Consider the following 13,922-nt stretch of genomic DNA (forward strand, 5'->3'; position numbering starts at 1 on the left):
TCCATGATGAAGCTGGACTATTTTGCACTAAATATTTTTCAAAAAAGAATCAATCCCACTGATTTAATTTCCTTTTGTACACCTGCTATTAAGTGTAAAGCCACCCATGCTGCTCTGTTAAAATGCCTTTAATAAGCATGTGTAGGCAAGATAGCAGGCTGTACAATTTGTACAATCCGTTATTAATAAATTAGACAATTTAGTCAAGCTTTTGGACCTAGATGGACTTGGGTGAGATCTATGATCATCTGAACAAATCAGTATACAACATGAATGTATGTAATCTAATAATAAATTTGTAAACTAGATATTATAAACCTTATTTATAAAGAAAAATGACTATTCTTTTTTCCAGAATAAGTAGAATAGCGTCTAACTTTTTTTTGCTGGCAGTTGTGTGTCCAGACTGTCATCTACTGACCAGACACTAGAATCTTTTTTTGATTCTACAACACTAGGATGGAAGGTTTATTCTTTTATTCATTTACAACAACAGCTTTATCCTTATCACTACCTCGATCACGTCCAGACCACCCTGAAACATTGAGCTCAATAAAGGAATTCACCCTGGACAGGGCAGCAAACATTTGCCAATTTACCTGCTTACCTAGACCTATAGGCAATTTAAGAGCATCCAATCCATCTTCTGTATGATTCTGGAAGATGCTTGAGAACCAGACTACCTAAACAACACCCCGGGAGACACTGGGATACCAATCCAAACTTCTCACAGACATTGAACAGAGGCTTGGTTTAAACACACAGATAGGACCCTGATGATGTGCAGCAACCACGGAACGTGACTGGAGAAAATGCAACATTTGGCTGCCCACTCAGAAGAGAGAAAAAGGTATGTGAAGCACATTCCTCTCATGTCCTCAGATGATTCCATAACAGAACAGACACACAGCTCGTACGGCTAATGAGAATTAGGTGGGTTTGCGTCTTCAGTACTGCGCGTTCTGAACAAAGGCGTGCGTTGCAGCACTTGAGGCTTGTCGGTTCTGCAGTGCTGGAAGTGTGAATAGAAAAAGCAGATGTTAAGCACTGACTGACCTGAATAGTGCAGGTGTACTCGGTGTCGTCCAGCAGCCGGACGGTACAGCTGAATTCTCGCTCCAGGTTTCTGACGCTGCCGCTCATTAGTCGACTCAACATCATCTTTGCGTCCGGGACCAGAACAATGAGCCGTGCACAGCATATAAGCAATGTCACATTGGCCCCGCTCTCCGTTCACCTAACAAATCTGCGACTGAAACGCAGGACATCTTAATCATAACGGTGAATTGTTAGTGGATACTTCCAGAGAATAAGGTGAGACGTTTAGTCGAATTTGCGCGAAGTTTATTGTGCCACAGTCTCATCCAGCCCTAGCTGACTGCACCATTCACAGCTTGCAAATTGAGGGGTGTGTGGACTGTGTAATGTGCGTAAGATTGACACTCGTTTCAGCCAATGAGCGTTCTGTTCCCAGTAACGACGCGTTTGAAATAAATGATGGACTGGAACGATGTTGCCAGTCTGGAAGGAAGCAGCAAAGAAACTCATCTTAAAACAACCGAGTTCTGAGATTTTCAGGATTTAAATCAAACTAATTGCGTTTTTTGACAGATTACATTTACATTCTTGTATTCTAGTTTTAACTGTTTATTTAACTGTAACTCAAAATACCGATTTACTACGTGGGCTGGATTTGTTAAATAAAATAGGCCTTAATGTTTCTTTTGTCGATAGCGCTCAGCATCTCATCTGGAACGCCACACACGAAGCAGAAGCGTACGGGAAGCTGTTTTGGTAATTGCGCAGACGGCGGATCATGGCACATTATCCAAATACTTTTTGGTTCAGATTTTTTTTTCTTGCATTTCATTTTTCACCTTGTTTACTGTGCGTTAATTTTTTTTTAAATTTAAAACACCATTTGCCATATTTCACAAAATACATCAGAATTTGTGATCTGTTACTAATGCAGTTATTTGCATGTAATAACAAAGGATTTACATAAAACATATTCAATAACTGGCATTAATAATAATGTGGCTCAGGTCAAGGACGAGACCAGACAAAATGTTTTTTCATGTTCGTTTATTGAATGGGTGGAGGTGAAGTCTGCAGAAAACTGAACAGTGGGCTTAGTCCACCAAAAGCAATACAACACATAAACATACATATTGTTGTGAACACAGTTACTTAATCATTTATGCAATTATTAACACTGGGATTGGCCCAAAGGATCCTGGGAGCAACAGAATAGCCCCACCCTCTCTCACTAACTTAGTGAGTCTGCACAGCTTGCCACACAGCCTCTTTGCAGTCAGGGTTCTCCTTCTCGTCTCAGCAGCTGGTCAATCTCGCCAACATGTTGCTCTCCATCCACTGAGCAATCCTACTTTTGACACCAATGTGGCATTGGCTTGGTCAAGGATGAGACTAGAGGAAATGGTTTTTTATGCTCTTTTATTGAACTGGTTGCATAAGAGTCTTCTTTGAGCCATTACACCAAACTCTGTCTAGCCCATCAAAAGCAACACAACACATCAAAACGGTAGCTCAACAAACATGCCTAACATCACAAAGCACATCCGTCCTGACAACGCATCACCCAGATATATTTTGTAATGTTACAAACACAGTTACTAACTCACAGTGGTGGAAGGCATCCTGGGAGTGCCAAAATAGCTATGCTCACTCTCAGTAATTTAGGAAGCCTGCTTTAAAATCATTCCATTACAAAGTACATTAAATATAAAAGAAATTATCTAGATGGCCACGATAACCCAAAGTAATGTAAAGCTTACCTGAGGGCTAACAGTGTTACAAATGTTTTAAAGCTTTTTATTCATGGAATGATAATAGCAATAATAATAATAGTAGTAAAAATAGTCATAATAATAACGGTGTTGTGTTGGTGTGGGTTTCTTCTGGGAGCTGCAGTTTTCTCCCACATATAACTGATGAATCATGTGTAACTTAACCTGTCCCTTCCCGTCATGAATATAACCAAAGTGTGAAACATTATGTTAAAATCCTAATGAATAAACAAACACAAAACTTTTTTTACTGGAGTATAATCATGAAGTGTCATAGCAGGCAAATTTTCTTAGGCATTTAATAACACAGGAAAAATAATACAATGCTCTAATGGAATGAGTGCATTGGTTTTCATTAACCAGTGTTTGTAAAAAATAGTGTTTTTGTTTAGCCCAGTGTAGTGTAACAGCATGTCAGCTTAATGATACTTCCTCTGGTGCAAGAGCAATTCTGCGTTAATCCAATTTAAAGACCTCTTGTTGATAAAACCCAAAGTCATGTAAATTGTTTAACCAGTCTGCGGCCTGGTGGTGAAAATCAGTATTACAACCTGAGAAAAGCAGGGCTAGTCGTTTTTAGAGCAAATATGTACGAAACATATATTCTGATCTAATCCTTGCCTGTATCATCATGTCACATTCACTTACAGGCATTATTGTTTTAAAATGGATGTTTTCCTAAATGTAATACAGTATATATATAGTAAATATATCAAGTTAAAACCAAGCTGGAGAGAGGAAACTACAGGCAAGTGTTCACTTTACTAAAAGTTTTCCTTTACCAAAACAAAATTTTATGTATGTATAAAAATCCTGTGATGTTACTACCTTCAAGTGAAGTAGTTTATCCCAATAAGTATGTCAAGCTGCTGCACTAAGAGCCAGTGGGTGTAACAAGGTGTGCTGGAAGATCTAGGGAGGGGGGCAGGCAAACTGAATCTAAAAGTTAGAATCAATACATGCACACAGGTACTCACAAATGCATAAACACACTAAAGTAAATAGCTAGATGCTGAATAATTATACATTTACTGCAGTGTTACTGCAGTGTTATCAATAATGTCAAAAAACGAATAAAAAGATGATTCCCACTCTAAAAACTCTTAGCATGAAAGGAATGTTTTAACATGGCAATGACCCCAAACACTGCCACAAGCACACAGAAGTTTTTTTTAAAGAAGAGAGTGAAAACCATTACCTTTCAGTTTTATTTCCATCACTAATGTGGAATTCAATTTAAAAACAATCATTTACATTTTAACACATAAAACATTTTTAATTTAAAATAATAAAATAAAATAAAATAATCAATAATAATGGTGGTGCTTAGGTGTGTATACCGTCTTATAATTGTGGCAGTGTTTAGTATTAAGCAATCACTTTCAATCTCATGTTAAATAGTAGTCACACCTGCCATTAATTAAAGTGACTTTGATTAATACTATATACAGTGTATCACAAAAGTGAGTACACCCCTCACATTTCTGCAAATATTTCATTATATCTTTTCATGGGACAACACTATAGACATGAAACTTGGATATAACTTAGAGTAGTCAGTGTACAACTTGTATAGCAGTGTAAATTTACTGTCTTCTGAAAATAACTCAACACACAGCCATTAATGTCTAAATGGCTGGCAACATAAGTGAGTACACCCCACAGTGAACATGTCCAAATTGTGCCCAAAGTGTTAATATTTTGTGTGACCACCATTATTATCCAGCACTGCCTTAACCCTCCTGGGCATGGAATTCACCAGAGCTGCACAGGTTGCTACTGGAATCCTCTTCCACTCCTTCATGATGACATCACGGAGCTGGTGGATGTTAGACACCTTGAACTCCTCCACCTTCCACTTGAGGATGCGCCACAGGTGCTCAATTGGGTTTAGTCCATCACCTTTACCTTCAGCTTCCTCAGCAAGGCAGTTGTCATCTTGGAGGTTGTGTTTGGGGTCGTTATCCTGTTGGAAAACTGCCATGAGGCCCAGTTTTCGAAGGGAGGGGATCATGCTCTGTTTCAGAATGTCACAGTACATGTTGGAATTCATGTTTCCCTCAATGAACTGCAGCTCCCCAGTGCCAGCAACACTCATGCAGCCCAAGACCATGATGCTACCACCACCATGCTTGACTGTAGGCAAGATACAGTTGTCTTGGTACTTCTCACCAGGGCGCCGCCACACATGCTGGACACCATCTGAGCCAAACAAGTTTATCTTGGTCTCGTCAGACCACAGGGCATTCCAGTAATCCATGTTCTTGGACTGCTTTGTCTTCAGCAAACTGTTTGCGGGCTTTCTTGTGCGTCAGCTTCCTTCTGGGATGACGACCATGCAGACCGAGTTGATGCAGTGTGCGGCGTATGGTCTGAGCACTGACAGGCTGACCTCCCACCTCTTCAACCTCTGCAGCAATGCTGGCAGCACTCATGTGTCTATTTTTTAAAGCCAACCTCTGGATATGACGCCGAACACGTGGACTCAACTTCTTTGGTCGACCCTGGCGAAGCCTGTTCCGAGTGGAACCTGTCCTGGAAAACCACTGTATGACCTTGGCCACCATGCTGTAGCTCAGTTTCAGGGTGTTAGCAATCTTCTTATAGCCCAGGCCATCTTTGTGGAGAGCAACAATTCTATTTCTCACATCCTCAGAGAGTTCTTTGCCATGAGGTGCCATGTTGAATATCCAGTGGCCAGTATGAGAGAATTGTACCCAAAACACCAAATTTAACAGCCCTGCTCCCCATTTACACCTGGGACCTTGACACATGACACCAGGGAGGGACAACGACACATTTGGGCACAATTTGGACATGTTCACTGTGGGGTGTACTCACTTATGTTGCCAGCTATTTAGACAATAATGGCTGTGTGTTGAGTTATTTTCAGAAGACAGTAAATCTACACTGCTATACAAGCTGTACACTGACTACTCTAAGTTATATCCAAGTTTCATGTCTATAGTGTTGTCCCATGAAAAGATATAATGAAATATTTGCAGAAATGTGAGGGGTGTACTCACTTTTGTGATACACTGTATAGTCAAGCTGTTCTAGAGGGATTTTCCTGACATTAACCTACTTGACATTTACCTAATCTCACAACAAAAGACATGGTCCGCAAAGAGCTTGCAAAGCATCTCATTTTGAAAGATATTAGTCAGGAGAAAGGGTACAAAAAAGTTTACCATGAAACAGTGAAGATGGTCATCACGTGGATAAAATATGGCACAACAGTGACTCCTAAATTGATGAAATTACAACTGGTCTAGGAGGCTGCCAAGAGACCTACAGCAAGATTAAAGAAGCTGCAAATAGTTCCTGCAAGTACTGGTTGTGTACTACATGTGACAACAATCTCCCATTTTGTTTATATGTCTGCTTTGGGGTAGCGTGGCAAGAGGAAGCCTTTTACAAAGTAGCCAAGTCTAGCTACATTTTGCAAAAACCTACATGGCGTCTGCAAAAAGCATGTGGAAAAAATGGTCTAATGAGAAAGAGGTGAAACTTTTTGGGCACAATTTTAAATAGTGTGGGGCTAAAACAACACTGCTCATCACCAAAAGAACACCATACCCACAGTGAAGCATGGTGGGGGCAGCATTATGCTTTGGAACTGTAGCTTTAGTCAAGACAGAGGAAATTCTTAACAGTTCCAAATATCATACAATTTTGGCATAAGACCTTCAGGCCTCTGCTAAAAAGCTAGAGATGAAGAATAATTTCACCTTTTAGCAGAGCAAAGATCCAAACCATGGCTTAAAGAGGGCTGTGCACAGATAATGCCCTAGAAATTTAACAGTTTGAAATGCTTTTGCCAGTACAAGTAGGCAAAGATTGCTGAGTCAAGATGTGCCATGCTGATAGGCTCCTACCCAAAAAACTGAATACTGTTATAAAATCAACAGGTGCTTGAGAGCTCTGACCTTAACCCAACTGAACAGCTTTGGAATTAACTGGAACATCAGTTGAGGCTTTCTTGACCAGGATTAGCGCCCAGTCATACAAATGCACTTTTGACTGAATGGGCACAAATTCTCTTTCAGGGATCTATCTTTTCAGTTAGGAAGCATAAGCAATTGTGATATGGAAAGTGACAATGGATGCACTGAAGAGGCAACAGGAAGTCAACCTCATAAAAGAGAATGGCATTGCAGATATTGGCCATAGACAGTTACTCTGTACTTATCCTTACTGACTGATTGTTCACTGATTGTTTTGCTAATGTCCTTGTCACTACTGGTAGCATGAGGAGGTACCTGCAGCCTATTGAGGTTGCATAGGTAGTCCAGCTCCTTCAGGATGGCACATCCATATGTGCCATTACAAGAAAGTTTGCTGTGTCTCCAACACAGTCTCAAGAGCATAAAGGAGTAGAGCAGAAGGAGTGCAGCAGAAAGGCATCAAACATACACACCATTTAGTCACATTATGAGTTGTCGTGAGGAAAGTAATTTAAATTGGTTTATCCTGGTCCAGTTTCTTTTTCATCAGCTGCTTTAAGCCTGGTCTGGTTCACAGTGTAATATAAACTTTTTTAATATAAAGTTTTGTGGACAGATCAGAACTGCAGGCAGGCCAGTCCAGTACTTGTACCCTCTTCTTCTGCAGCCATGCCTTTGTAATGTGTAGCATAAGGCTTTGCATTGTCTTGTTGAAAAAATGCATGGACATCCCTGGAAGAGATGTCATCATAAAAGATGTCATGGAAAAGAAGGCATTATATTTCACTCTGAAATCTAATGTACTTCTCTGCATGAATGCTGCCATTACAGAAGTGTAAATTTCACAGAAGGGTTGTGCACTGACACAACCCTATACCATGACAGACCCTGGTTTTTGGACTTCCTGATAACAGTATGGATGGTCCATACCTTTTGACAAAGGTTTGCCAAAATTATCCCTTGCGTATGTTGTTATATCAGCTACTTATGAACAATGATTCCTGATGTAGTTCTGTCTGAGGGATCAGAGATCATGGATGTTCAGCTTAGTCTTGCATCCTCGCACTTTATGCACTCAAATTTCCTTAGATTCCCTAAATTGTTTAATGATATTATGTACTGAAGCGGGAGAAATATGCAAATTCCTTCCAATTTTTCTTTGAGGAACTTTTGAACATTTCTCATGCATTTGTTGCCTGGAGAACGTCATAAACTCAGCCTTTCGTGGATACTGCTGTTGTACCGACAGATGATCACAATCATCTGTTGGCATCACACTATTATTTAGTTTTTTACCTCATCACTAGCCCTAAATTCCCAAATTTATAACAAATACATTTAAATAAATTGGCTCATACAGTTTGCAATATAATACAAGTCAAAGTAAATTAAAGAAAATATAAAAAATATAAGTCAAAGGAAATATATTTGTATTTTCCATACTGTCCCAACCTTTGGGCTGTATTTTGCTATAATATGCAAAACTCATTGCTCTTACAGTTTACTCAATAAAGTGGCTTCGCCATGGTTGAAAAGTATTTTATTCTATATTCTATTAATTCTATATTCTATTTATAAGAATATAGAATAATATTTGCAACACAACAGCTTAGAGATTTTCATGCTGATATATTATGTGAGTATAATTCTCTTTATCTATTTCATTAGTTTTATGTGACAGGGTGGGTCATGCCTTGCTGCTGAAGCACGAGGTGAAGCAAGAATCAAAAATAAACCCAAGAGTGGACTTCCGCTTATGTCACCAATGTACTGGTCGATTAAAAATGGTCTTCCAACTAAAATGTAAAAAACATGTCCTGTACATCAAAGCAATAAAAAGAAAAGTAATTCATATTCATCAAGTACAAAAGAGGCAGAGATGGCTACCAGAGTCAAAACAAAGAGCATGAACCTGACCACAGCAATAGCACTCCTATGACTAACAAAAGAGCAACATAAGACAGGAAAATGCTGGGGGACCTGTCAATTTGCAACTAATCTTTAGACAAATATGTGAGTTTTGAAAAGACTCAACGCAGTGTCTTAACGTGATTGCTAAACAAATTATGAAAGTAAATTAGAGAGTGGGCGAAGCAGAAACAAGAATCACACTGGGTGAGAAACGACTGCAGAATTCAGAGGAGGTCATAGTTAAGATGCTAAAACTACAAATACAAATACGCTAAACACACAAACCAAGAAAGTCACTTGAGGTGAGAAAACGTGAGGATCTATGGGGTCCCGGAGGGAGAGAATCTTGAAGTGACCTCCACACTTGACTTGCATATCAAGCAGGCCACCATGCCATTAAGATTGCAGCCACTGTCTGAAAGCTCAGCCAAGATTACTCAGGGAGAAAATTTTGAGCTACAGAGCAAAAGAGGAAATACTGACACTCCCATGTCAAAAAAAAGTTTCACATGGATGAAAAGCAAAATCAATTTGCTACAGTGATTGTCATCGTACACGAAGGCATGAAGAGTCCTAAAAGACAAAGATATTTAATTTGGACAAACAGAAAGAATGCAACTTGTAGACAGTGGAAAATATTGTGCTTAATAACTGTTTTAAGTAGTTACTGAAGTCAGGAGTACGAACTGCCGGATGCCATTGGAGACATTCATATGGGGGCCCTTTTAAATGGACTACCGTTAGAGTATTTTCCCCCAGAGTCCACTCAGACTTAGTTAAGGTCTTTCATTAGATCTTACTATTGGAACCTCAGTTAAGTTACATGTTCACTGTTGGTGTTCAGGTTTACAACAGTATTTCCTGTGAGATACCGGGAGGAGCCCTGGCTCAGTTCTGAGAACGAAATCGCACACACTCATACTTTACGGGTGCACATGCCACCTAATCTTGATGTGAAAATAATTTCATACAGTGTAAATGGTGTATAAAATCCAATTAAGACCATAACATCAAAAATACCTCCTGGTTTCTACACACACTGTCCACTTACCATATAGAAGCGCTTTGTAGTTCTACAATTACTGATTGTAGTCCATCTGTTTCTCTACATACTTTTTTTTAGCTTGCTTTCATGCTGTTCTTCAATGGTCAGGACCCCCACAGAACAGGTATTATTTGGGTGGTGGATCATTCTCAGGACTGCAGTGACACTGGCATGGTGGTGGTGTGTTAGTGTGTGTTGTGCTGGTATGAGTGGATCAGACACAGCAATGCTGCTGGAGTTTTTAAATACCAAGTCCACTCACTGTCCACTCTATTAGACACTCCTACCTAGTTGGCCCACCTTGTAGATGTAAAGTCAGAGACGATTGCTCATCTATTGCTGCTGTTTGTGTTGAGTCATCTTCGAGACCTTCATCAGTGGTCACAGAACGCTGCCCATGGGGCGCTGTTGGCTGGATGTTTTTGGTTGGTGGACTATTCTGAGTCCAGCAGTGACAGTGAGGTGTTTAAAAACTCCATCAGTGCTGCTGTGTCTTATCCACTCACACCAGCACAACACACACTAACACACCACCACCATGTCAGTGTCACTGCAGTGCTGAGAATGATCCACCACCTAAATGATACCTACCCTGTAGTGGTCCTGTAGGGGTCCTGACCATTGAAGAACAGCATGAAAGGGGGCTAACAAAGCATGCAGAGAAACAGATGGACTACAGTCAGTAATTGTAGAACTACAAAGTGCTCCTATATGGTAAGTGGAGCTGATAAAATGGACAGTGAGTTTAAAACAAGGAGGTGGTTTTAATGTTATGGCTGATCGGTGTATACTGACATATAAACACTTGACAACTGACACTAAGGATAAAGAAGGCAGGTATGTAATGATTACTGAAAAAAAATGAAAAGCTGTTGGTAACATTATTAATTGTTTATGCTTAAACAGGAAGTGACTGAAATTTTTAAAGAATATTTGACTTGATGGCAAATTCAAAAGGAGTTGAGATATGTGGGGAGACCTAAATATTAGATTAAACTCAAATGGACTTAACAGGGGTTAAGCCCTTGCAAAAAAAAAAATATATATACAGTATATATATATAAACAAAATACTCTACTGTAGAACAGACTACTTTATAATTTTTAATAAAGTTTAGCACAAATTAGAAACTATAGCGTTGACAACAGACTTATCCAGCCACACCCCCATCTATATATCAGTAGCTTTGGAAAATAAATTCTGATCATCATTATAGAGACTAAACTAAACTAAAGGACAAGAATATCTTCAACAAAATGACATGGGGAGGTTTCTTCACCAATTCTATGGGATTTACTCTCTCAGTATAAATGACATTAATGAAATATGTGCTTGAGAAACCCAACAAAAGCTCATATACTTGAAACAGCAATACTAAATAGCAGGCAACATTAAAAGAACCCTATACATAATGAGACACATTACTGAAAAAAAAAACATGCTGGAACTAGATGCTAAGAAAGGCTTCGACTCTGTCAGATGGACTTTTCTATACAAAGTGATGAGCAGATTTAAACTCCTTGACAACTTTATTTAAGTGATACAAATGATTTATAATAACCTGAGAGCATGAATTTAAATAATCAGGGACCTCTCAATAACACTTATTCTGAAACAAGATACAGGGCAGGGGTGTCCAATCTCTCCACTCTGTCTTGTTTATTAGACTCTGTCTAATTATTTATTAGTCAGTCAATAAGATAGAATTGGGGGATATTAGGCCACTGAACAGAAATTTGCAGACTAATTTAAGTACATCTTGGACACCTTGGTCCAGTACCTTAACCACTAGGCTACAGCTACCCCGTGATGTTATATCTTAAGTATATATCTTAATAAGAAAAAAAGAATAGTAAAAGATAATTGTAACTCCAAGAGAATAAAAATGTTTATTTAGAAAGTTATTTTGTAGTATTTCCAATAAAAAAGATTATTACAAAAAAGAAAATAAATCCAAGTAAAAGATGCTCGACCAGGTTAGAGCTATACTTTGGCTAAAAAGCTCCTCACAAAAAAAGAAACAATGGTGAATAAATAGTGAGGCCAAAATGACAGGAACAGCAGCACCCCAACCCCACCAACTGGTGCAGCTCGTGCATAATGTAGATGTATGGATGCGGTCTGCCCAGGAAAAAGGAATGTCATGCCACCTAAGGGGCAAAAAGCTCTCCCTGTTATGAGGCCTGAGAGCACTACAGCTTCAACCAGGTTACCATGAAAAGATAAAGTTTGCTGCCAGACAGGACCAAGCCCAGCATGACTATTGCAGAGAAAGAGCAGGTTTGCCAACAAAGGAGCTGGCAAGTCTGTGAGGGAGAAACTGTGATATATAGAAACATTCCCACCTGCACCTCCTTTCCCCTTCAGGTAAAGGTGCAGGATAATGGTGCAGGATAATGCCCATTCCCAGGTGTGAACCTAGTTAATTAGTTAATACTATCTCTATGTTTAGTCTAATTCCCTAAATGTTTTCAAATTGCCTCTTCAGATCATGAATATGAGTACCCAGGAGATACTAAAGTTGCTAACATTAGCGATAGATAAAATATCAGTGCAAGAATGAATAGGAATTGTAACTTGCTGCCTGCCTGCCTGCCTACAGGCTAGCTAACCTTAGATAATAAAGCTAGCTAAGTTATTTTAATTTTAATGGGATAGTATGTGGCCAATATAATGAAAGCTAGCTAAGCTGTGAAACACGTTTTACAAAAAGTCACCAGGAGATGGAATCAACTTGATGGCACTTTTCCAAGATGTTTCAGATTAATGGAATGCTAGGTGGAACATTGGCTGGCATGCAAGCACCTTTATCTTTTTTAGATAGCCTTAAGTTATTTTGTCTGGTACATTGTTCTATTTATATTTCATTGTTAATGTGTAATGCCCAGTTCTGTTTCCAAAGATGCAGATAATAGTTTTTTTTTTTAATTGGTTTAGTTTGACCATTGTGTTTATTATGTATTTATTGTGTAAGTGTTGCTGCTGAGTCTTTCTGCAACTCTTTTTGTATTACTACTACTTTGTCTCTCATCCTCCTTATCATTAGTTTGAAAGCATGTTGTGAAATCCTAAGGGACACAACACACCTAGAGTCGATTTGTGGTTCCACTAACTTTCCACTTCTTTTACAGCTTCTTCAAGTGTTACAGCTCCTTCAAATATTACTTGCTGCATAATTTTAACAACTAATAAAAAAGCTATTGTAATGTCAATAAAGCCTGGTAATGTCAATAAGCTACAACCCCAAATCATAAAAAGTTGGGACAGTATGAAATATGCAAATAAAATAAAAATGCAGTGTTCCTTACATTTACTTTGACTTTTATTTGATTGCAGACAGTTTGAACCCAAATTATTTTGTGTTTTGTCGGCTCAACTTTATTTCATTTATTAATAAACATCCATTCCTGCATTTCAGGCCTGCAACACATTCCAAAAAAAGTAAAGGGTGCCAAGCTTAAGCTGAATGCCTGTGATCTTTGATCCCTCAGAAAGCACTGCATCAAGAACCGCCACTCAACAATAGCTGATATAACCACATGGGTGAGGGATTACTTTGGCAAACTTTTGTCAAGCACTATACGGAGTTACATGCACAAATGCCACTTAAACTTTACTGTGCAAAAAAAGAAGTCTTATGTTAACCATGTCCAGAAGCAGCGTCGACTTCTCTGGGCTCAGAGGCATCTAGGATGAACCATCACACAGTGGAAACATGTATTGCGGTCAGATGAATCAGCATTCCAGGTCTTTTTTTGGGAAAAAATGGACGCTGTGTGCTCCGGACCAAAGACGAAAAGGACCATCCACACTGTTATCAGGAACAAGTCAGAAAGCCAGGGTCTGTCATGGTATGGGGCTGTGTCAGTGCCCTTGGCAAAGGTCATTTACACTTCTGTGATGGCAGCATTAATGCAGAAAAGTACATTGAGATCTTAGAGCAACATGTGCTGCCTTCAAGATGTCATATTTTCCAGGGACGTCCATGCATTTTTCAACAAGACAATGCAAAACCACATGCTGCACACATTACAAAGGCATGGCTGTGGAAGAAGAGGGTACAGGTACTGGACTGGCTTGCCTGCAGTCCTGACCTGTCCCCAAAAGAAAGTGTGTGGAGAATTTTGAAACGAAAAATGCAACAACGACGACCCCGTACTGTTCCACATCTTAAGACGTGTTTGCAGGAAGAATGGGACAAAATAAAAA

General features: G+C 39.2%; 1 protein-coding gene across 2 annotated transcripts in view; it reads right to left on the reverse strand.

The window, feature by feature from the left end:
* Window positions 1-1,358, reverse strand: part of LOC134323135 (FERM domain-containing protein 5) — a 114,277-nt gene extending 112,919 nt beyond the window's left edge. For both annotated transcript variants that reach the window (XM_063004561.1, XM_063004560.1), the window contains exon 1: window positions 1,057-1,358. In XM_063004561.1, the coding sequence (XP_062860631.1) occupies window positions 1,057-1,161 (105 nt within the window). In that variant the 5' untranslated portion in view covers window positions 1,162-1,358. The remainder of the gene's footprint in view (window positions 1-1,056) is intronic.
* Window positions 1,359-13,922: the final 12,564 nt, after the last annotated feature.

Source organism: Trichomycterus rosablanca, chromosome 11 (genome assembly GCF_030014385.1).
Source record: "Trichomycterus rosablanca isolate fTriRos1 chromosome 11, fTriRos1.hap1, whole genome shotgun sequence".
Taxonomy (NCBI): Eukaryota; Metazoa; Chordata; class Actinopteri; order Siluriformes; family Trichomycteridae; genus Trichomycterus; species Trichomycterus rosablanca.